This window comes from Scomber japonicus, chromosome 21 (genome assembly GCF_027409825.1).
Source record: "Scomber japonicus isolate fScoJap1 chromosome 21, fScoJap1.pri, whole genome shotgun sequence".
Lineage (NCBI taxonomy): Eukaryota > Metazoa > Chordata > Actinopteri > Scombriformes > Scombridae > Scomber > Scomber japonicus.
In genome coordinates, this window is record NC_070598.1 from 2051529 (window position 1) to 2076335 (window position 24807).

The following is a 24807-nucleotide window of genomic DNA, read 5'->3' on the forward strand; positions in this document are numbered from 1 at the left end:
GGAATGTTGGATCTCTTTAAATCAAATTAAAGAGTACTGTCTAGAACTGCTGTGTGAAATGTATTGTTGTGATTTGGTGCTATATAAATAGATTTGATTGATATTGTTGCTTCTAGCCAGAAGAAAGTAAATGTGCAGGATCTGTAGACAAAATAAAAAGCCTTAAGAACAGGGACAATAGCAGCTGTTAGAAAGCTAAAAGTAGCTGTAACAGTGAATGCCTGCAGGTGTCAGTGGTTCAATCTGCTGCACTGCTGTTTGCTTTTCTCTCCCTGCAGGAGGCATCAGGCTGTTGATGTCAATCTCATCTGACTGATCAAATAGCACCCCCTGGTGGATAAACCTGCAGCCTGCCAAAAGTGAGTGACTGAGTTTGTTAGTGAGTCACAAGCCAAGCACAATACTCTCCTACTATAAAACAAACAGTGGTGACTTTTCTTTGCAATCTGCGTTGAGAAATGAGGAAGGAAGGGTTTTTTTTTCTCCCCCACACAGTCAGGAAACATGTGCCAGACATTCCCACCGAGAGATGATGAAGCATGGGTCAGCTGCTGCAGAGGTCAGCACCAGTGTCGGTTTACAAAGCACCATGAGCTATAAAACTGGAATTCATCTCTGATACTGTAGGTCTGCTCTGCTCGCTGCATGAGCACTGATGTCTGAACAATCTGCAAGATCATAAAGATACATAAAGATAAATATATGCTTAACCCTTCTCCTGAAATCAGAGAATCAAAAAATATGAATGTGTGTTGACAGAAGGTTCAGCACAGGAGAAGAAAACAGAACTATAGTCAAAAGTAACTTAAACAGTATTAATAGTATAAAACAAGTGTGTAAAGAAATGAAGCAGTCCCTCAAAAGTCAATAAAGTTGTAGGATTTATGATATGACACATTAAACTAAGACTGATAAATTAGAAAATGTATCTTTATTTATTATATTTGATTTACATGAGTATTTTCTTAATCGAATGTACAGTTGCTGACATTGTCTCCTCTTAAAAAACACACAGCTTCACAATATAAAGACAAATCAAAACTAAAACATCCAGAAACCCAAACATGACAATTCAACACAGAACATATTCAGACAGTGCAGATAGAGAGTTCAATCATGTTAAGTGTCCAGATAAAGAGAAACTGAGTGATAGTGAAGATAAAAGTGAAAAAGGAGGAAACATTATTTTAAAAGTTAAGGCTATCTCAAACACACACAGAGAAACTGATGGACTCAATTCTTCCATCTACTGGAGAGCTGTGAAAATGTTTTTGATGTTCAGGCCCAGTGACTTGATCATATCACACTTACACACACACACACACACACACACACACACACACACACACACACACACACACACACACACACACACACACACACACACACACACACACACACACACACACACACACACACTCTAGCAGTCGTCCACTCCGGTGAACTGCAGTAACGATGAAGATGTGAAGAGCAGCAGCTGTCCTGTCAGTCTGGTCAGACAGGTGAGGCAGCGCAGCACTGACCTGACAGGACGACACAAACTATAACTGCTGTTTGTAATTTGTGATAAATGTCATTACTGTCTTTTAGAATATATTTCAGTTATCTTTGTTGTTTTTGTATTATTTTAATACAGGAGGGTCAAACTCATTTTCATTCAAGGGCCACATACAGACCAGTTTGATCTAATGTGGGCTGGATCATACAGAAGGAAAGAAGGAAGGAAGAGAAAAGAGAAGAGAAGAAGGAAGGATGGACAGAAGGAAGGAAAAGGAGACAGGAAGAAAAGATGGAAGGAAGGGAGGAAAAGAGGGAAGGAAGGAAGGGAAGAGAAGAAGGACGGAAGGAAGGAAAAGGAGACGGGAAGAAAAGATGGAAGGAAGGAAGGATGGAAGGAAGGAAGGGAGGGAGGGAGGGAAGAGAAGAAGGATGGACGGAAGGAAGGAAGGGAGGAAGGGAAGAGAAGAAGGACAGAAGAACGGAAGGACAGAAGGACGGAAGGAAGTGAGGAAAAGGAGACAGGAAGGAAAGGAAGAAGGAGGAAGGAAGCCAGATCCGGCCCACCGAGGGGTCCAGTCTGGCCCATTTCCTTCCTTCTTTCCTCCCTTTTGTCCTTCCTTCCCTTCTTATTTCCTCCCTCCCTCACTTCCATCTTTTTAATGATCCGGCCCACATGAGATCAAACTGTCTGCATGTAGCCCTTGAATGAAATGAGTTTGACCCTCCTGGTTCAAGAGATCAGCTGGAGGAGTGTTGCAGTTCCCACATGTGACCAGCAGGAGTCAGCAGAGGCCCACTTACTTCAGGATGTGTTTGATCCTGTTGCATCTGAAGTCATAAGACAGCGTGTAGATGTCATACAGAGTGGCTTTGATGGCGAGGCAGCACAGGAAGTCTTTAGGGTGAAGCTTGTAGAGGTCAACGGTCAGTTTAGCGACACCGTTCTTCTTTGGCTGCCGGAAGCTCGGAAAGACCTGAAACGTACAGTCAACCAGAGGCAGATCTGTTTTTATCAAATCAAGTCCTTCACAAAGCTACAGCCTCAGAATAAACTGTGTGCAGAATTTGGGAGATTGTGAGATTCATTAAAGCAAATCACCTTTTCACTTTTCATATTACATTTCCCTGTTTTTAAATCATTTTTTCATATTTTATCTTTTACACATTACTAATAAAAACTAACCCTTAGATTGGGAACACCAGCAACAATAGACCAACAAAAATGACTATATTAGTGAATATTATTAGATGTAGAGATTGTTTTTAAGTGCAGTTGAGGTCTTTCTTATATTTAAGGTTAATTTGTGCAGTTTTTCTATCAGACTTGCAGCACTGGACTAATTTCCACATATACATTTGCACGATTCATGTCTAAAGGCTTTATATAAAAAGATATGCATTACTAGCCTACCTCTTTAGCCTGTTCTTATGCTGCTGCAACATGTGGATTTTACCTCCAGAGATCAATAAAAAGAAAAAGTCTCATCACATCTTTTCACTGTTTACTTCCTCTTCTCTCATCAGTTGCTTCTCACCTTGTTCTGCATCCACATCTCTCCTTTCTCCAGGACCATCAGCGGCGTGTTGTTGGGCAGAGACTGGAAGAACTCCTCCGAGTCCACTACAGTCCCGTCCTCCTCCAGGACCAGAGACAGGAAGTGGCAGGACAGCATGAACACCCTCGCAGCCTGACGCACAAAAAAACCAGACACTGAAGTTGAAGTGCAATCAGGACCCAAGAAGACAATAATATCACAGTGGGACGACTTCCTGTCTTCCTCACCTGTTCCAGCATCTCATCCAGCGAGGACGCCGCCAGACCCCGTCGCCGTCTCCGGCTGCTGGTGCAGACCTTAAAGCAGCGGGGCTGAGCTGAGGGAAGGATGTGCCGAGAGATGGTGGTCTGGACTGTCGATACCGACCTGCCACCAAACAATTCTAGTGTTCAGTCAGGAGCTCAAATGGTCATGAAGTGTGTTTTTCTTGCTGTAATGATTCCTCCTGTTCATACTGACCATTAGATCCTTCATAATGTTTACAATGGAAGTGATGGAGGACTAAATCCACAGTCCTCCTTCTGTGGAAACATGGATTTAAAAGATCTGAAGCTAATATGAAGCTTCAGAGTCCAAATGAGTCAAATCTTCATCTTCTATGTTTCAACGTTACAGTGTTTTTAGTAGCAAAGTCTTTTTGTTACTATAATTCCACCACAGAGAAACAGGAAACACTAAGAGGGAATTTAATGGTAAAAAGACTGTAAATGTGTCAGATATCACTGATATGACTAACTCACACTGATGAAGCCTCACACACATATATGCTTCACATCTACTTTTAAATGCATTTTTTGGAAGGAATCTCTTTTATTCATTATGAACAGGAAGAATGATTATAAAGAAACATTTATCAGTGTTCATCTGTGTAGCTGACGGTTTTAAGACAGAATTTGGGAAATGATAAATCTCTCCTTTTCAACTTTACATCTGTCAATATTCTGTATTTTTCTGATTGTCACTAGTTCTCATGATTTGTTAATAGGATTGGTACACTGATTGAATATTGTGAGTTAAATAAGGATGCAGTTTCTGATCCACTATTGTTCCTAAATAACATCTAGTTTCCTTAGGTGGAAATAACCAGCATTAAATTTACTAACATCTATTGAACAAAGTCAGGTTTCTACAGCTTTTTCACTTTAACCATCTTAACCAATGACATTATCAGTTGTAGAAATACAAGAACACACCTCATCTATGGACTGTGCCGGTGTCTATTGTGTTTCAGATATTAAGTGTGTGGTCTCATCAATCATGTCTGTGTCTATATATCTTAAATTCTACAAAGCAGTGTGCTTCAGGGCCTCCATGTCTGACCACTTTGTTTAATATGGTGAATTGTTTCATTTGCATTAACAGCTGCAACAGCCGTCAGTCTCTCACCCTTTCTCCTGTTTTTAATACTACTTCTACTATTCTTGAGGGCTTTTGTATTGACCATTTATGGTTATTTAAGGGTATGAAAGGTAGGACCACAATTTCAAGTCGATTGTGATTTATAAAAAGGGAAAAAATATGTGCATTCAGCGCTTTTAGCACACATGCAACTTCATTTACAAAAGGAAACACTTCACGCACAGCTGGTGTCATGGACTGATTGCGCCAAGCATTAAGTAATCTTCAGCTTTAGGACGAACACATAAAGTTGGAGGGTTTAGGCCTGAAGTTTAGGAACACATTCAAACAGGATTAATTAATGACACTAAAAGGTAATTAGAAGTGTACAGACCTCACCAGAGTCTCCGGCAGCAGAGTTTTGGCATAATCTACTCCTGACTGGATGAACAGAGGCGCCATTGTCACGTCAGTCAGTCAAACAATCAATCAGTCAATCAGTCAATCAGTCAACCGAAGGATCGATCAGAAAGAATCCTTGTTATGTAGCAGCTTGGACCCGGATCACCTGCTACTGTCTCACCTGCGCGGTACAGCTGAGTGACAAGTGTTTAGTGGACAAACTTTATTAACAATGCTGACCTGTGATTGGTCAGTGGTCAGGCCACAACCAATAGGACGACAGCAGCAAAAAAACAGAAACCTGCCTCGACTACTTTTCAATATGCTTTATTTACAAAAACAGTACAATTTAAATAGACAAAAACAACAAAACAACTGAATAAAATGACTGAGATACGAGGCTGTGTAGTTTCTTTGTTTAAATTCAGACACTTGACACTTTCACATATTTTATTTTCCTTTATATATATATTTTCTCAACATATAATATAACAGCATACAATTAATTAATTTACAACAAAGGTTAAAAAGAACAAAAGAACAAGTATAATCTGGGACTCTTCATTTATCTAAGTTTTTCTAAAAAGTAGTCAGATAAATGTAAAGTACAGTATTTCCCTCTGAAATGTAGTGTAGTGGAAGTATAAAGTAGTAAACACACATTTAAATACACTCAAACACTTAAGCAGAGTACTTGTGTGGTTGAGTTGTAATATGAATTAAAGTTTTACATTTACACTTATAATATATTCTGAATGATCATTTTCTCTGCTGTGTATTATGTTGTAATTGTAGTCTCTACTATTGTTTATTTTATTGTGTTGTTGTCTTATCTGTATGTGTATGGGTGTTGTGCTTTTGTTATATTTTGTCTTTTGTTTTAATGTATTCTGTTTGTCTTTATGATGCTATTATTTATTTGTGTTGTCCATTTTTTTTCTCTAATGCTTTTGCTGTGTTGTATTTTGTTAAGGAGCCCCTTGAAAACAAGAGGATACATCTCAAGGGGTTAATCTAATAAAGAAGTTAAAGTAAAGTGAATAAAAAGAGCAGGTTTACTCTTTGAAGTGTCTCATAAAAAACATTTGACCCTCTGCTCTCTGTGGCTGTTTGCGCCCAAACTGTGAACAAATCTGCAAACTGACCCTGGTCCAGACGTTTAAGCAGCTTACAGAAGATATTCTATTGTTTTGGACTAAATGAGCTTTGAGTTTAGAGAGAACGTTTTTAATTCGGTGAGTGAATAATAAGTAAGTCTTTATTTGTAACAGCCTGAACAAAAAATGAACTTTCACACTAGTAAAGTTCAACCAGAGGAGCTGGATTTATTTGATACATAACATTTTGGCTCTTTTGTTCTGTTTTTATAGGCCAGTGGTGGAATGTTTACTCAAGTACTGTTAAGCATAATGCTTCTTTATTATAATGCTTACTCACTGTTCCCAGAAGAAGCCTTTAGTTTGTCCCCAACCTGTAGAAGAAGCTTCCTGAATACCTGAGATCTGCAGTAATCATTAGTGTTTACTGCAGCTTTCCAGTAAATCTTGTTCATCTTTAAACACCTATTTATTTTTATGCCCCTGTAAAGGCCAAAAGTAAAACATATTACACTATACTAGTACTACTAGATAAGTTCATCAGATATATAAGTTCAATGGTATAAATAAATGTCAATTTATATATCCATAACCAAGGTGACATCAATCATTCTGTTGTGTATCTAATCCATCTCCCCCATCTTTCTTCAAAGATATGAACTTGATTTCTGATTCTCATAGTTTTCTTTTCCATTTTATATATTTATTTTACAAGATCTTTCCATTTAGAGTCAATTTTTATCTCTTCACTTTAATATCATCTCTGGTACATTACCTACTCAACACCAATATTACTGTTGTGCTGTAAATAATGTAAATAATGTCACAATTATTATTGTTTTTATTATATACTCTAATATTATTATTATTGTTTTTCGTACTTATTTATTGTTCTTTATTCTTTCATCTATTTTTACTGTCCACTTGCTTTAATGCACCTTATGAAGCTGTAATAGCCGTGTTTCTACCAGCAGGGGGCGGTAATGTACCTTAGCACGCTGTAATAGCCGTGTTTCTACCAGCAGGGGGCGGTAATGCACCTTAGGACGCTGTAATGACCGTGTTTCTACCAGCAGGGGGCGGTAATGGGCCTAACAGTACACAGTGAGGTCGGCTGCTGTTCCTGTCGGACCTTTAACACAGACGGACCAAATAAAAGCTCTGAAGCGCCAAACAAGCAGAGCTGAAACTGAAATATTTACTGTCTAAACTAAAAAGATGAAGTTTAGAGGGAAGATCGTGGATATCGCCTGTCTGAACCATTTCACACGTAAGTCGCTTTAACTCTTTATACGTTTATTTACTGTTATATTCTACGTTTCAGATGTCTATGAGTTGTTAACAGCTCCACCAAATAGTGACTTTTCTCTCTAAACTTCTCAAGCTCAAGACTCCAAATCTCCTGACATTATATGGACCAAATAGCGTAATAAAAAAAGTTCGTGTTTGTATTTTACAGGCTTGAGTTAAGTCTTTGTTATTATTGTTGATAACTTTGCTCTTCCTCGTCCTCACCAGGAGTCATCACCACCATCTCAAAGCTGACGAAGATGTGCGTCCTGCGACTGACTCCAGACAACCTGTACTTCGTACTTTCTGGTAAAGTGGCCAACGGAGGAGTCAGCATGTGGTGTGAACTGTCGCAGGTAACAGCAGCGGCTCGATGTTTCACCTGTTTAGAAATAAAACACAGAGCAGAGAGATGTTGACATGGAAGCACTAAAATAGGTGAAATCATAAAACTATCTGTGCTTTGTTGAATACACCAATCAATCAATCAATCAGTATTTTCTTACTGATCTCCTTGCAGGCTAACTTCTTTGATGAGTACCAGATGGAGGGCGTGTCCTCCGAGGCCAATGAGATCTGTTTGGAGGTGACTCCAGAGAACCTGTCCAGAGCCCTGAAGACGGTCCAGAGCGCCAAAGCTGTCAAAATCAAACTGACCAAAAAGCACTGCCCCTGCCTCACCATCGCCGCTGAGCTGGTGAGACTGAAAAAAAAGAAAAAAAAAAACACCTAAAAAAACTCCACAGCAGTGTGAAAACAGGCAGGAATCAGAAAGATGTTTCATTGTGTTTGTCACCATACAAGAGAAACAATCATGTGAGATACTGTGAGGACTATTTTTCATTGTTTTGTGATTAATCAATCGGATCATCAATGATAAAAAATATGTCATTGTTATTCAGTTCACTATAAAGTAAAAACCAAAATTATCAGCAAAGTTGCACTTGTAGTTCGATGACCTCAAACAATCAGTTTATTTTTTTTCATTAGCTTTATTTAATATAAAAGTTACAATGTAAGATCATGCCAAACTAGCTGATATGGTGTTTTATTGAGAATATAGTGTTTTAAGCAAGTTGAATTATTTGGTACAAAGTTTTTATGGTTACACCACTTAGACATTTTTGCCATAATCCTCTAGTATATTCTCTCTAAATGGATTAAAAGCAGAAATTTGATGCTGGGTCCACAAAAAAAGAATGTGTGAAGTTATTCATACGTTTATTTTCACATTTTAACCCTTTAAATTTAAATTACACCTCACGGAGACAATAAAAACATCACTCACCCATTTAATTGATACTTAAGTTAAAGATTAGCTTTCGGAACTTGTGTACTACAGTTAGAGTAATATTAGCTAGATAGATAGCCTTTGTTGTCCCAAGGGGAAATTCGTTTTTTACAATCTGTCAGAGACCCACCAGACACAACCAATATACATACACACACCTGCTATACAAACACCATCAAACATTGCGAACATATAAGTACACACACACCCGCTCTACAAACACCATCAAACATTGAGAACATATAATTAAACACACTGCACAAACACCACCACACATTGAACAATCGACACACATGTATCACAGTGAGGAGGGCTGGGTCCATATGGGGTTATTGGGCGAGGTTATTGAGTGCAGATGGGATCAAGCTCTTGCTGAAGCCTGTCTCCATCTCAGAGTCCTGTATCTGCGACCAGACGGCAGCAGTGTGAAGTGAGGGTAGAGAGGGTGATCCGGGTCGTTAGTTATTGCTTGTGCGAGGCGTGTGACTGCTCTGTGGTTGAGCTCGGGGAGGTTGGGTGTGGGATGGTTAATAATCTTGGATGCGGTATGTGTTATTTTTGTCAGTTTGTTTCTGTTGGTGATGGACAGCATGTTGTAAAAACATGGTGAGCAGTACAGGAGGATGGGTTGGATGATGCTGATGTACAGTAGTGACAGCAGGGGTGGGGGGGCAACAGAGAGGGCACAGAGTTTTCAAATGACATGGAGTCTCTGTTGGGACCTTTTGAGAATGTTGGTGGTGTGTTGATCAAATGACAGTTTGTCTATGGTGAGTCCGAGGTATTTGAAGTGGCTGACCTGTTCAACTGTTTGGTGATGGATGGAGGTGGGGACCAGTCCAGATGGGGGTGTGCATGAGGTATGGATGACCATTTCTTTTGTTTTGACCACGTTCAGTTCCAGGGAGTTATTGGTGCACCACTGAGTGTAGTGAGAGATGGAGCGTTGGTAGGCAGTAATTGAGTTATTGTCACTGAGCAGACCTAGAATGGCAGTGCCCTCTGAATAATTGTAGTATGTGGTGATTGGTGTGGGGCTGATACAGTCATTCGTGTAGAGGGTTTAGAGAAAAGGCAGAGTTTCCCGCAGAAAATGTGTTAGTTAAGGTGGTGGGGACCAATGAGATGGGGGGCAGGGGGTTGAGTAGGGGTGTGTCCAAAAAATCAATTTTCTATTTAAAAATTTGATATCGATTCAAATTCTGTGAATCGATTTCTTTCAGAGAGAATAGATGGAAGCATGAAATTCAAAATAATAATTATAATTTGAGAGTTTACAACTTTGTCTTGTATTTGAACTGACATGCTTATCCATAATCTTTATGGTTACATGATGACAACATAATTCAAAATGACATGATTTAAAATGCCATTGGTCTTAAGGGTACATACACATAGATGCTATCATGCTAGATCCCAGTGTTGGATCAGACTCATGATTTAACTTTACTCTTGAAGAATTTGGTGTCCACACATGATTGCGTGTTAAAAATATTGTCTGACTTACAAAACAGAAACTCTGGGAACATAAAATTGAATCGGATCGGGACCCTGTGAATTGGAATTGAATCGATTCAGGAAATCACTGACAATACCCAGCCCTAGAGATGAGTGATGTTGCAATGTGTAAGTGGTAAACGCAACTAGCCTTGACAATAACATTGCACCTATCGTAATAATTTCAGATAGCCTACTACTACTACCGCAGATTGTATTCTGTCACTTTCCTTCAATTTAAGGTATTCTCTGAACTATATTATAGTAATTAGTTATTTAGTAGTTTTATTCTCTGAACTACAGTCACCTGCAACTTCATTGGGAACACGTGCAATACAATATAATTCAATCCAATACAACAGCTCTGCTATAAATTCTGCTTTTTTTAAGTTTATATATTTTCAGTTTTGGTTGACATTGTCAAAAAAGCGATAATTCTACTTTGTTTATTACTGAGGTTATACCAAGTGGTGGTGGTGTACCTCCTCATGTATGTTAATAGAGTGGACAAAATATTAGGAACACTTTTCAATATAATGCACCCTAATGCACCACAATCACTCAATAATGAACATAAAGCAGAATTTTCACCTTCTTGTCAAAAAATGTATTTAAGCTTCATAAATGTAGAATTTATAGCAGAGCTGCTGTATTGGATTACATTAGATTGCACAGGTTAAGCCATTGAGTCTATTTATATAGTTAACTTATTCTCTAGTTATTTTATAGTAATTACAAGTTATAGGCTATAGTATACAGTTAAGTAGTGATATTCAGCTTCAGTAGCATTAGCGTCATGTTTTTGTTGAATCTGTCTCTCTCTCTTCAGGTCTGTTGAATGAGAAACATCTGAGTGACTTAAAATTGACGTTTTGTAACATCAGCTGATAAAACGCGCAGCACCGCAGCATTTTACACATTGCGCCGTTAATATCAGCTGTTTAGTTGGAGCCGTTCATTTACTCTGAGCCGGTTAGCCTGAAACTTGTTACTATAGTAACGTCATAGTTACCTGTCTGAGGATTAACGTTGCTAATGTTGACATCACATGGAGCTGTTTGCATTAGTTTTTCAGGCTTCGCTGTTTCTTTCTGAGCAGGTTCTGCCTCAGATGATGTAGATTTATGTTTTAGCCAGCGGTCTGTGTTTGTTTCCTTAAACTTAATATCACTGTTAGCGTGTCTGTGTTATGCTAGCGGGAGGTACAGAGAGCTACAGGTGTGTTCAGGGTCGAAGTCAGATAGTCGGACACAGCGGTTCCGGCCCACTGCAGACTTTGGTTGGATTTATTCATTTATTTATATATATTTTTTGAAGACGTTAGTTAAGGCGGCAGGCGTGTGTTGCTTAGGTGGCCGCCTTAGCTGTTGGTAGTGCTGTTGGAAACCCTGAAAGGGCTGAAGACACAACCCTGCGGGGCTCCGGTATTGGTGATGATGGTTGATGATGTGACTGTGCCTATCCTTACAGCCTGTGGTCTGTTGGTGAGGAAGTTGTGAATCCAGCAGATGAGGAGTGGAGATATGTTGAGGTGTTGTTCATGGTGCTGAATTCCTGTTCCAGTCTGTCCTTGTATTTGTGCTTGGCCTTGATGATGTCAATCTTTACTTGTCTGTTGAGGGAGTTGACAGCAGTCCAGTCCAGAAAAGCCTTGTGCTTTTCCCTCAGGCTGTTTTTAATGTGGTAGGCGATCCAGGGTTTGGAGTTGGGATATCTCCTGACAGTTCTGATGGGGATCGTGCATGAGATGCAATGTCAACAGATGTTTAATGTCTGAGAAATTGAACCGAGTGATAACTCCTGTCTCCCATCCAGCCAACCCTGTCCAGCATCAGCCGTGTCGTCACCCATGACGTCCCAGTAGACGTTATCCCTCGTCGGCTCTGGCACGAGTTCAAAGAACCAAGCATGCCAGACTTTGACGTAAGACACACATCCATATAACTGTGGAGAGATTATACATGTGGAGCTTTTTAAATTCCTCTGAAATATGAAGAGAAGGTGGATTTACCGATGTTGTGTTTCCCTCACAGGTCAGTATCTACCTGCCTGCTCTGAAGACCATGAAGAACATTGTGGACAGAATGAAGAACCTCTCCAACTTCCTGGTAGCTCCACGTTCCTCCTCCAGAATTATCCTTTACAATTGGTCCACAACTTTTTTGAACCTGCAGAAACTCAAGAGTAAACGTGTTGTTTTGTGTGTTTGTCTCAGGTAATAGAGGCCAACCTGAACGGAGAGATGAACCTGAAGATTGAGACAGACCTGGTTTCTGTCACCACTCACTTCAAAGACCTGGGAAATCCTCCATGGGGTAAAAACAATGTTGTTGTTGCTTGTTTTTTAGCTGCATTAGTCTCAGTCTGTTGATCCATCACTGTAGTCCAGACTGAAATATCTCAACAACTACTGGATGGGTGCAGACATTCAGATTCCCTTCCTGATGACATTTCCTTTAGTGTCACCATGGGGTTTGTGTCATGATACCAGACATAGTTTGAACAATGAAAGCAGGGAGATTGTCCTCAGTCTGTAGTTGATTGCAGCGTGAGTCTAACATGAGATATTCTGGGGGTTTTTAAAAATATTTATCAGATTGATTGCCATAAAATTCGGTTCACACATTCATGTTCCCCAGAAGAATACATTTTAATGACTTTAATGATCCTTTAGCGCCCTCAGCAGGTCAAAGTTCTCCCTAATACTGTGTAATGTCTACAATATGTGCAGACAACGTTTCCTAATGACTCATCTGACTCAAACATTGTTGGCTCAGAGTAAAATGTTTCAACAGTTATTAGATGGATTGCCTTTAAATTTGGTTAACACAATCGTGTCTCCCTCAGGATGAATTGTAATTACTTGGTGATCCTCTGTCGCTTTTCCTTCATGAGCTGAAATGTTAATTTTTTTTCCCAAATTCCTACGAAACCAATGCTTATATTCAGATAGTAAATATGGTGAGCTTCATTTCTTTCTTTTTCCACTTCTTCTGCTTCATGATTGAGCTATTATTTTGGGTATATATCAATAATAATAGCTTTGTGTGATGATGACGTTATCCTGTCCTTAAGATTTGAAGATAAGCAGGTTAAATGTACTAGAAAACATCATTATTTCCCATCTGCTAGAGAGCTAGAGAAGCTTCACACATGTCCCCTGCCTGTTCCCTCCTTCCTCTCCTCCACTCAGGTGATGACGCCTCCCAGGACGGCGGTCCGTCTCAGAGCAGAGACCCAGACGACATGGCCCAGGCCAGAGTGGACATCAGGAAGCTGCAGCAGTTCCTCATGGGACAGCAGGTCAACCCCAGCAAGGCCATGTGCAGTAAGTCGTCTCTCAGCTGCACACACTCCGCTTCAATGGAGATTAAAGTTTAGTGTTGCATCAGTAAAGGATTTGACTATATTTGGTCCATCATGTCTCCTCAGATATCGTCCATCAGAGGATCCTCCACCTGATTCTGCTGCATGAAGACGTTTCGCTGCAGTATTTTATCCCTGCGGTGGCGTAGACGCTCTGCAGACAAGTAAAGGAAAAAAGATATAAATGGACAATGTGTCTGTTTTGGGAGTTTCCCCCACATGGCAAAGGACTCTTCTGTCACTCCAAGCCCAGATTGAGAGAAACTCATGACGTCTGGAAGTGTGTCCTACATTTGAGAGGCTGGAGAATCTCAGGAAGACTTTACTCACTGGCCTTTGGTAGGAGTGAGGACATGTTGGTAAATGCACATTGATCAAGGAGGAAGGTGAGGAAAGTGACATTTGGACAATTGAGAAGAGAGAGAGAAGTTACACGTGTTGTTATTGAGTTCAGATGATGTGTTTTTGTATTAAAAGTGTTTTTTATCACTTATTTAGTTTGGTGTTATTTATTTTGGCTTCACTATAATACAATAGATAGATTTATCATTTAAAAGCCTCCAAGAATAACCTGAACATGACCAAAAATCATCGTCCTAGTTAATAGTTATTGCTGGAATGACTTTGTACCGTAGATGCAAACTCATCACTTGGGGGAGGAAAACAAAATCACCATTTTAAATGAAAAATATGACAACCACATGATTTGATTGATACTTGTGGTGCAAGAGGAGAGAAGAGAGCTGTTGAACTGCGCTATAGGTCATTACCTCATCCAAACCAAACTAGGTTAAACTTTATTTGCCCTGTCACCATTTACTGCTTCCTTGGTTCAATCCGCCCACTCAATATTTTCAGTTATGTAAGTGTTGATGGGGAGGGGCAGCACTGACCTGGTGATCCAGGTGAGTGAGAGATGGGAGAGAGCTCTTCAATCAGTCACTTCAGACTCCATTTCAGGATGATGGACAGAGGAGAAGGAGGAAAAACTGACATCTGAGGCAGGGTGAGTGTTAACCAGGGTTGAGAAGGTTATTTTGGAAATGTAATATGTTACAGATTACTTGTTACTCTGTTTAAAATGTAATAAGTAATGTAACTGTTTCAATGACTTCATCAAAGTAATATAACTTATTACATTTGATGACTTTTCTAATTTTCTAACCAATGTTTTCAGCTGTTAGGGTAAATGTTCCCAGTAGGGCTGGGTATTGTCAATGATTTCCTGAATCGATTCAATTCCGATTCACAGGGTCTCGATTTTTGATTCGCTTCGGTTAATATTGATTCAATTTTATGTTCCCAGAGTTTCTGTTTTGTAAGTCAGACAATATTTTTAACACGCAATCATGTGTGGACACCAAATTCTTCAAGAGTAAAGTGAAATCATGAGTCTGATCCAACACTGGGATCTAGCATGATAACATCTATGTGTATTTACCCTTAAGACCAGTGACATTTTAAATCATGTCATTTTGAATTATGATGTCATGTAACCAATGATTTTCAAAAAATGCACATAAAGATTATGGATAAGCATGTCAGTTCAAATACAAGACAAAGTTGTAAACTCTCAAATTATAATTATTATTTTAAATTTCATGCTTCCATCTATTCTCTCTGAATGAGTTAAGGATATGGTGAGCTGGTTTGTAGTTTAACAACACACTGAAAAGGCTGGTCAGGAAAACACTGCTTGTGCTGTGCTGTTGTATGTGTGGGTTTTAAAAGATGACACCTAAGTTTGAAGTTCCAGGATTTATTATAACCTCAATCCCAACTGAGACAGAGTGACACTCTGCTTTGCAAAGATACACTTGACTTGACAGTAAAAAAAGGCAAACAAGTGTAATGACTCAGGTGTCACAAACAGATATGACCAAAAAATCAATTCACAGAATTTTTAATCAATATCGAATTTTTAAATAGAAATTCGATATTAATTGATGGATTGATTTTTTTTTTTTTTTTGGACACACCCCTAGTTCCCATTAAGCACCAAAATCTAAGTTCAACTGTTTTTCATGGATACTGACATGATTTATAAGGGAGATCATTTCTTATAAAGCAACATTTATCTCTCATGTGAAAATGTATGTAATGTATTCATTAGTTCATGTAGATGTTGGAATATAAAATAAAGATATTTGATGAATAAAGTGGGTTTAATTGTTACTGTGACTCCATTTAAGTCCATGTGTGCTCCAAATAAGGAAAGTTCAGTTACATTTATTTTGTCATTAAATTACATAACACCATTACATGTAACTAGTTACTCCCCAACGCTGGTGTTAACACAACATTATAATTATTTTACTGTCTGAGCCAGGTATCTGAGGATTGTACAGGGAAGAAGAGTCAGGATGAACTTCTGTAGATACAAAAGGACTGCGAGAAAACAGGTATGTACGAACTTGTTCATGTGTGGTATTTGCTTGATATTTTTTCAGTATAACTCTTGAACAGACCTGCTTCTTTTGAATCTTGGTTTTCTAATCTCAGATTTACTGGACTGACAAGATGAGTGTTCGTATAGAGGAAGAGTTCTATGAACAGTGTGTGCAGGGGCCTGCCTCAGCTGCATTTCATTGTGCATTCCTCTATTACATAATGACAGTAAAAAATGAAACTTGAACCTTGAAATGAGCACATAACAGCCTGAATGAGGAGTGTTAGACTTCGAAGGTTAATTAAGATGTTGAGCAATAGCACCACACAGTGGACATGGCCTTATAAGCCTGGATATTGTTGGTATTTTTCTTTTTGTTGACAAATCTCATGTGCAGAGCCAAACCAACAATGAATAGATCTGCTAACAAGTATTGTATATTAGATCCTGATATATCTAATAACTCAGTGGTGTAGACCTCTATCATTGTTATATGTCGATTCCCTCCAGCCAGTGATATTTCCTGGTTAATGATCAACCTTTTTTCTCAAACAGAGAATTAGGGTGTGTTTAAAAGTATGACATAATCCATTTCCATTTAAACAGATTGCCATTCTAGCACAACGGTATGTGACAGGATGGTAGTGATATAGCCTAACATGTCCACTTTCTACAGCATTAGTTATATAGTCTTGGTTACATTTCAGTAACAGTGGTATGTGAAATCCATAGGTGAAATCAGACAATGGCTTCTTTATTAATAGATCATCTATCATAAACAATGACAACTTTCTTTATTTTATTGTAAATGTTTGTAAATGTCCTTCCTCAGTGGCGAGGCCTGGTTCTATGAGGGTGCAGATGGATGTATTGAACCCCCCAATTTAAGTAAGAAATTTGAATAATAAATGCTTGTGGCTTAATGGATTTAAAACTCTTGAGTTTCTCTGACACTTAAATGACTGCAGCTGAATTGTGGCTTTCTGTCAAATCAGTCAGATTGGCTTACCGATTGTAAAGGCAACTGTGTTCTTATCAGTGTTCTCTGATTTTACCAGAGAGCCAAGATGGCGGAGATGGACCTCCTCAACATTCTGGACGATTTAACAGACAATGAATTTGAGAACTTCAAGTGGTCCCTGAAGTATGAAAAGGTGGGTGACATCACACCCATCAAAGAGAGCCAGCTGGAGAAGGCAGAGAGACGGAACGTGGTGGATCTGATGGTGCAGAAATATGAATTTGCTGGAGCTGTGGAAGTCACAAAGAGTGTTTTAAAAAAGATCAGCAGGAATGATCTGGTGACGAAGTTGCCAACCATCGGCTCAGGAGCAGAAGGTCAGTTACAGAATGAGACGAACGTAGAATCACTTCCAGACAGCAGATCTGTGAGGAGAAGCAGTCTATGTCTATATCTTTCTATACAAACATAACTACGCAAACCAATGCAGATAGTAAATTTGGCAATATCTCCACCACTGGTCAATGGACATTGGCAGCTCTGAGATATACTTGTACTCACATCCTGGAGGTTGGTTGATAATTTGGTGGGTCGTCATTGGGTTATTGAATTTTGTGTGTCCAACTGTGGAAAACATTATTCCTGGATAATGGCAATTCCTCTGTCATGTAAGCACATAACATGAACTTAGACTGTCAACTGTAGGAAAGTGGAGTAGCTGAGTGAACAGAGAAATCATTGCACAGGGTGATTCATCCTTGTATTTAAAGTCAAACAAAATCAGAAACTAACACAAGGTATGCCCTAGATAATAGGTTGTTTCCACCACTAAACATTTTTATGTTTGTTGAATTCAGATACATTCACGTTGTCAGGAAAAGTTCTGACTCAGATGAAACTGAACAAAACAGGGGAAAAAAAGACTAAAACACGTCTTTTATCACTGTAAGGTAAAATAATAAAGACATGCTGTGAGAATAAGTTTGTTTTAGAGGAGAAATCTGATCTCAGATGTGTTGTCTGTACACACAGATTTACTGTAACCGGTTACTGGTGTGTATGTTAACATGTTCCTGGATTACTAAAGTAACCTGGGTTCTCTGAGTATCCTGGTTAGGAAAGTGCATGAAAACATACTGATAATTGTTTTTATTCATTTTATTATTTTTTATTTTTCCTCTCTTTCAGCAGCTGGTAATGAGCAAGTGGTGTCATATGAACATAAGTTCTGTCTGACCAGGAGATATCAACAAGCGGCTGACGAAACTGATGAAACAGGAAGTAAAATCCTCTTTAACAGCATCTACACTGAGCAATACATCAGAGAGGGAAAGCGTGAAGAGGTTAATACCCAACATGAGGTGAGGCAGCTTGAAACAGCTTTCAAGATGAAGACCCTCGAAGACACTCTAATCAAGTGTCACGATATCTTTAAAGTCTTACCTGGCCAAAAAAAACACATCATCAAAGTTGTTCTGACGAGTGGCGTCGCTGGTGTTGGAAAAACCTTCTCAGTGCAGAAGTTCACTCTGGACTGGGCAGAGGGCTTGGAAAACCAAGATATCAGTCTGCTGATTCTGTTTCAGTTCAAGGAGCTGAACCTGATCAAAGATGAGCAGTACAGTCTGATCATGCTGATCCATGAATTCCATCCAACATTACAGAAGCTCACAGCAGAGATGCTCGCTGTCTGTAAAGTTCTGTTCATCTTTGACGGCCTGGATGAAAGCAGACTTTCACTGGATTTCAAGAACAGGAAGGTTGTGACAGATGTCACACAGAAGTCATCAGTCAGCGTGCTGCTGAAAAACCTCATCGAAGGTAATCTGCTTCCCTTCGCTCTCATCTGGATAACTTCCCGGCTAGCAGCAGCCAATCAGATCCCTCTGACATTTGTTGACAGATTAACAGAAGTACGAGGCTTCACTGACGCCCAGAAGGAGGAGTACTTCAGGAAGAGATTCAGTGATGAAGAGCAGTCCAGCAGAACCATCTCACACATCAAGACATCCAGGAGCCTCCACATCATGTGTCGAATCCCAGTCTTCTGCTGGATCACTGCTACAGTTCTGGAGGACATGTTGACTTCAGACCAGAGAGGAGAGCTGCCCAAGACCCTGACTGACCTGTACTCACACTACCTACTGGTTCAGACAAAGAGGAAGAAGAACAAGTATGATGAGGGCCATGAGACGAGTCCAGAGGTTCAGTTAAAGAGGAAGAAGAACAAGTATGATGAAGGACATGAGACAAGTCCAGAGGAGCTGACGGAGGCTGACAGAGAAGTTCTTCTGAAGCTGGGGAGGCTGGCATTTGAACAACTGCAGAAAGGAAACACCATGTTCTACCAAAAACACCTGAACCAGTGTGGTCTTGATGTCACAGATGCCATTTTCTCAGGAGTTTGTACAGAGATCTTCAAAAGAGAGAAGATGATCTACAAGAAAACAGTCTACAGCTTTGTTCATCCGAGTGTTCAGGAGTTTCTGGCTGCAGTCTACATGTACCACTGTTACACCAGCAGGAACACAGAGGTACTGAAGGACTTCCTGGGAAAAGACTACAGTTACTCATCCCTGGATGTCTTCCTGATGGGAGCCTTAGACAAATCTCTGGACAGTAAAAATGGCCACCTGGATCTGTTTGTTCGCTTCCTTCATGGCCTCTCTCTGGAGTCCAACCAGAGTCTCTTAGAAGGCCTGCTGGATCAGGCAGAGAACAGTCCAGAAATCATCCAGAGAGTCATCAACAACCTGAAGGAGAAGAGGACCTACGTGTCTCCTGACAGAAGTATCAACATCTTCCACTGTCTGACGGAGATGAATGACCACTCAGTACATCAGGAGATCCAAGAGTTCCTGAAGTCCGAGAACAAATCAGAGGAGAAACTCTCTGAGATCCACTGCTCAGCTCTGGCCTACATGCTGCAGATGTCTGAGGAGGTTCTGGATGAGTTGGACCTGAAGAAGTACAACACAACATATGAGGGACGACTGAGACTGATCCCAGCTGTTAGGAACTGCAGAAAGGCTGTGTAAGTCCAGATATAATTATAAACATATATATCAGTCACACACACACATCTCTCATGTCCAGGTGCTCAGTCCAAAATGTTTTAGACGCTTCCTGTTGCCTCTGTCCTGTTTGAGCTGGAAATGGTATACTCTTTGTACATGTAACAAGGAGCATTCTACACTGTTTAGAGTGATTGGGAAACCAAGTATCTATCTAAATTCAGAATAGAATTCAAATTCCTCCTCCTCACCTTCAAAGCTCTCAATGGTCAGGCTCCATCATATCTTAAAGAACTGATAGTACCTTATGTACCTACTAGAACACTGAGCTCCCAGCATGCTACTTGTGGTTCCTAGTATCTCTAAAAGTAGAACAGGAGGCAGAGCCTTCAGCTATCAGGCCCCTCTCCTGTGGAACCATCTTCCAGATTTGGTCCGGGGGGCAGACACCCTCCCTACATTTAAGAGTAGGCTTAAAACTTTCCTTTTTGATAAAGCTTATAGTTAGGACTCTTTGAGTTCTTAACTTATGCTGCCATAAGCTTAGATTGCCGGGGGACCCCCATGATGCACTGAGCTCCTCTCTCCTTCTCCCTCTCTCTCTCTCTATCCATCCATCTATATCCATTAACATTCATGTTCTATTAATGCATTCAATAACCTAAACTTCTTCCCCGGAGTTGTCTGTGCTTTCTCGTCTCACAGGTAATCTGGGCCTGTAGACGTCCAGATGACGGATTCCAGTCCCGGACCTTCTAGCTTCATTGTTGATTTTCATTGTGCTTCTCTCCTCTGTCCTTCCTTTCTCTCCTCTCAACCCCAACCGGTCGAGGCAGATGGCTCTCCTCAGTGTGATATATGTGTCGGCTGTTCAATGTCTGGTGGTGTTTGTGCAGTGTGTGTACTTATATGTTCTCAATGTTTGGTGGTGTTTGTATAGCGGGTGTGTGTATGTATATTGGTCGTGTCCGACGGGAAGAATTTCCCCTTGGGACAATAAAGGCTATCTATCTAAGACCCAGGCTGTGTTGGGTATCAGTAAATAAAAAAATATGGTGTAGACTTTTCAGTATATGAAAAGTGCCCATAGATAACTTCTGTTGTTTGTGGCTCTATATAAATAAATCAACTTTACTTGATAAATTACATTTTACAGTGCCTGCCATATACGGAGCTACAGACCCACTGCCCCCTAAATCAATTTGCTACATCATTAAAATGCATACTTGTATTTATGATGTTTGATTTTTAGCATATTTAAAATGTAATATAATTTGTAATTACAGACTTAATAGCTGCAGACTCTCAGAGACTCACTATGAAGTTGTGGCCTCAGCTATGAAGTCCAACCCCTCCCATCTCAGAGACCTGGGCCTGGACTACAACAGCATGCAGGAGTCAGTTGCGAAAATTCTTTCTGCTGGACTGAAGAGTCCAAACTGTAGACTGGAGACTCTGAGGTCAGTTAAATAACTGTGTTTTTTCTTTTTGATTTTTTCTCCAATTACTAAAATGTTTAAATTTTAATTTCCAAATTGCCTGAACAGTTAAATGTAATTTGTATCTTCAGTCATGTCATGTCAGCCTGATGCTTCCTCTGAGAAAATGATGCCACATTGGATAATGGATTTTGATCCACATAATTTGGTCTTTATTCAGATTGAATTGCTGCAGTTTGTCAGAGATCTGCTGTGATTGCCTGGCCTCAGCTCTGAAGTCCAACCCCTCGCATTTGAGAGTGCTACACCTGTGTAAAAACAAGCTGCAGGATTCAGGGGTGAAGCTTCTGTGTGGTTTTCTCAAGATTCCACGCTGTGGACTGGAGACTCTGAGGTAAGACACCTTTTTCTTTAACTTTGTGCTGAAATTAATTTGATGGAAAAGTTGTGGTGACACAAAACTGCGGACATTAAGATGATTTTTATGAACATTCAAATGTTCAGATTTTTAAATGGCATTTAAATGTGTAATTTTAAACCATAGTTAACACTTTAAAAACATACTTTAAAACATTCAGATCTTAGTTTTAATGTAACAGTTAATATAATTACAACACTGACCGATTCACTAACTTAACTTAAATAACTAAATATTAGATTTGAATATGAATTTAACCTTTTTGTTCATTTACATGAAAGATCAAATTTCATCTCAAATTTGGAAAAGGAATTTGCTTTGGTATGTTGACGTTTCAAACAGGAACATTTTCTTCTAAAGTGACAATGTTTATTCTATATTCAGATTGAGGGACTGCAGTTTGTCAGAGATCAGCTGTACTTGTCTGGCCTCAGCTCTGAAGGTCAACCCCTCCCATCTGAGAGAGCTGGATCTGAGTGACAACAGTCTGAAAGATTCAGACGTGAAGCAGCTGTCTGATCTGAAGGAGAGTCCAGACTGCAGACTGGAGACTCTGAGGTCAGTAAAGAGTATTATCATTTGTCACATGATACTTGAAATACAGAAAAGATCTTCATCAGCACATAGACTCTGGGTTTAAATGTAACAGCAGGTCACATGTAACAACAGTAAATGTATCACTAAAGTGTTTCTGCAGTAATGATGTGTTCATGACACTTTATTTCCTCCGTGTACTTCAGTGAAATGTACAGATAGTAAAAGTGTGTGCAGGTGTGTGAGCTTGGAGCTCAGTGTGTTCACTCCATCGTGTTAACATGAGAGCTGAAAGGAAGCAAGCTACGCTGCACAGCTGTTCCACTTCTGGTCTGAACAGGACTGAAGTCCCTGCTGCTCTTTATACTGGATGTGGTGCATCACTGACTGACTACTGATGAACTGAGTCTCACTAAACACTGATTTATCTCCTCTGTTCTTTCTTCTTCTCTCATCAGCTGGAAGTGATAGGTGAACATCCAGTAGTGTGTTGAGAGAGGATCAAGTGTATCCTGATGATCCAGAGAGGTTGAAGCAGCAGCAGCAGCAGCAGCTTGTGTGTAGTGAGGTGTGACTGGCTCATGTTACTTGGAGGTAGAGAGGAGAGGAGAGCTTCATCCAGCAGTGACTGACAGGAATCACAAGAAGTGGAGATGACTCTCAGTGCTGGGGTCTGAACTGATCTGAGAACAGCTCCACTGTCAGACACAAAGTCAAGTTCACCACCCTGTGTGTTCCTCTGGATCTGACAGAGTATCATTAGTGAAATCTGGACTGCTCTGCTGCTGCACTGTCTTTCTACACACTCTCTGCAGACACACTGAGACTCCTCCACTCAACCACCTCCTCCACATGCACCTTGACAGCAGATTGTTAATGACTACATAATCTTATGTCGTAGCCCTGTGAAATGATGCAGCTAATATCCACAAAATCTATGAATATTTGAAAATCTTTGAGGTTGATTATAAAAACTCCACATTGAGGCTGCATGTATAAAGATTATATCTGGACTTTGATGTAAGGTTAGCGCTTTAAGATTTTAGTTTGTATGTGATGTTTAATGTTAATGCGATCAGAAGAAACAATTAATCATGTTTATAAATTGATTAGATACACACACACACACACACGCACGCACGCACGCACGCACACACACACACACAGATCTAGAAAACCAAACAAATGCAATCATGTTCTTGAAGCCAATAGTGGGATTGCTTAAGACTCAGTCATTTCAAATTGATGTTAAAGTTTGGTTTTCACTTCTAAGTTGAAGTTAAGGGTCTATGGAACAATTTTGGTCCGAGTGTCAAACACACAGATAAAAAAAAGACCTCTAGGGGGCGCCACAAAATATGTAAACTGCTATAACTTTTGATTGGATTATCCAATTTTAACATATGAGGTATGTATGGATTCAGAATTAAAAGGAGAAACTGGTATGTCAAGCATTTGGTGACCAGATTAAAAATAATTACAGTTTTAGCCCAATATATTAAATGGACACAAGCAAAATGATGCTTTTTTGAACATAAAGCCTGAAAATGTCTTCACATTTGCTATGAAACATGTTTTTTAGAGTTATTGTAAATAAAGGCTGTGTAATGATCAATCAACTGGATTTGATATTGGTGTTCACAATATCCCTATAGCACAAATCAAAGAGAGCTAGGCTACCCAATATGGCTGCATATAGCCTATGTTGAAGCAGATATGAAACACTTAACTTGCATACCTTTTGTAATTGTATGCACTTCTTAATTATTTCACCGCTTTCATCCATATACAGAATACTGTAATTTGTGAAAAATAGGGTTATGGTAGAGTTATGCCATCTACTGGCACAAGAGGGCAGACTTGCAGACACATTTCCTTTCAGTTGACAAGCAGAAACAGATCTTTGTGGTAGTAGCACAATATTCAAACGACAACTTTGAAGGCCGAAGTGGAGAAGGGTTCCATGTGAACAGCAGTTGAACATGGGTCAGTCGGTCCTAAGAGATGGGCGAACGCTGTTCGGAAGGGTGGGGCGATGGCCTACGTCGCCCCCGGCCGATAGAAAAGGGGGTCAGGTTCAGATCCCTGAATCTGGAGTGGCGGAAATAGGCACCGCGAGTGTGGCGTACTCCCTTCCTAGTGTATCCGAAGGGCCAATGCATATACTCATTGCACTGTAATACCATTACCTGAACCAAGGATCAAAAAATAAATGTGAATTTACATTTGTCAATGGTAATCCATACCAGTAGTGAAACTAAGCATGATATGATGGGAAAGTTTCAACTTTTACCCAGGTCTGGCTACTAGCTAGCCTAGGCTCCAGGAATTGAATGGTTGATCTGACTACCACTGGTAGCAGGTGCAGAATAAAGGAAATGATGGAGGGTCTGACCACCACTGGTGGCAGACTCAGACTCAAGGATTTGAATGGAAAACCTAACATTGAATAAACACAAGAAGGTGTCAGTACAATAAAATATATTCACCCAGGTCTAGCTACTGACTGGCCTGGGCTACAGGAATTGAATGGTCGATCTGACTACCACTGGTAGCAGGTGCAGAATAAAGGAATTGACGGAGGGTCTGGCTACCGCTGGTAGCAGGCCTGCACTACAGGATTTGACGGACTGAATGATTAAACATTGAGACAAAGGGAACTTAACTAAACAGAAGAGCATTGGGGGGGGGGGCGAAAGAGCAGACTTATCCCCC

The 24807-nt window shown here is 40.0% G+C and overlaps 3 protein-coding genes across 3 annotated transcripts; 2 read left to right on the plus strand and 1 right to left on the minus strand.

Moving 5' to 3' along the window:
• Nucleotides 1-1420: 1420 nt before the first annotated feature.
• Nucleotides 1421-4856, minus strand: cidea (cell death inducing DFFA like effector a). The gene is made up of 5 exons (XM_053342157.1): nt 4789-4856; nt 3284-3422; nt 3036-3188; nt 2302-2474; nt 1421-1523 (listed from the first exon to the last, which is right to left on the minus strand). The coding sequence occupies exons 1-5, from the start codon at nt 4854-4856 to the stop codon at nt 1421-1423; spliced, it is 636 nt and encodes a 211-aa protein (XP_053198132.1).
• A 2175-nt stretch (nt 4857-7031) lies between these two features.
• Nucleotides 7032-13503, plus strand: hus1 (HUS1 checkpoint clamp component). Its single transcript, XM_053342141.1, has 8 exons — nt 7032-7163; nt 7412-7539; nt 7704-7880; nt 11787-11894; nt 12005-12079; nt 12187-12286; nt 13165-13299; nt 13404-13503. The coding sequence occupies exons 1-8, from the start codon at nt 7112-7114 to the stop codon at nt 13484-13486; spliced, it is 858 nt and encodes a 285-aa protein (XP_053198116.1). The 5' UTR covers nt 7032-7111; the 3' UTR covers nt 13487-13503.
• A 3290-nt stretch (nt 13504-16793) lies between these two features.
• On the plus strand, nt 16794-19741 carry LOC128382773 (NLR family CARD domain-containing protein 3-like). Its single transcript, XM_053342782.1, has 3 exons — nt 16794-17064; nt 17876-18834; nt 18892-19741. Exons 1-3 carry the CDS (start codon nt 16794-16796, stop codon nt 19723-19725), a joined length of 2064 nt encoding a protein of 687 aa, XP_053198757.1. The 3' UTR covers nt 19726-19741.
• Nucleotides 19742-24807: the final 5066 nt, after the last annotated feature.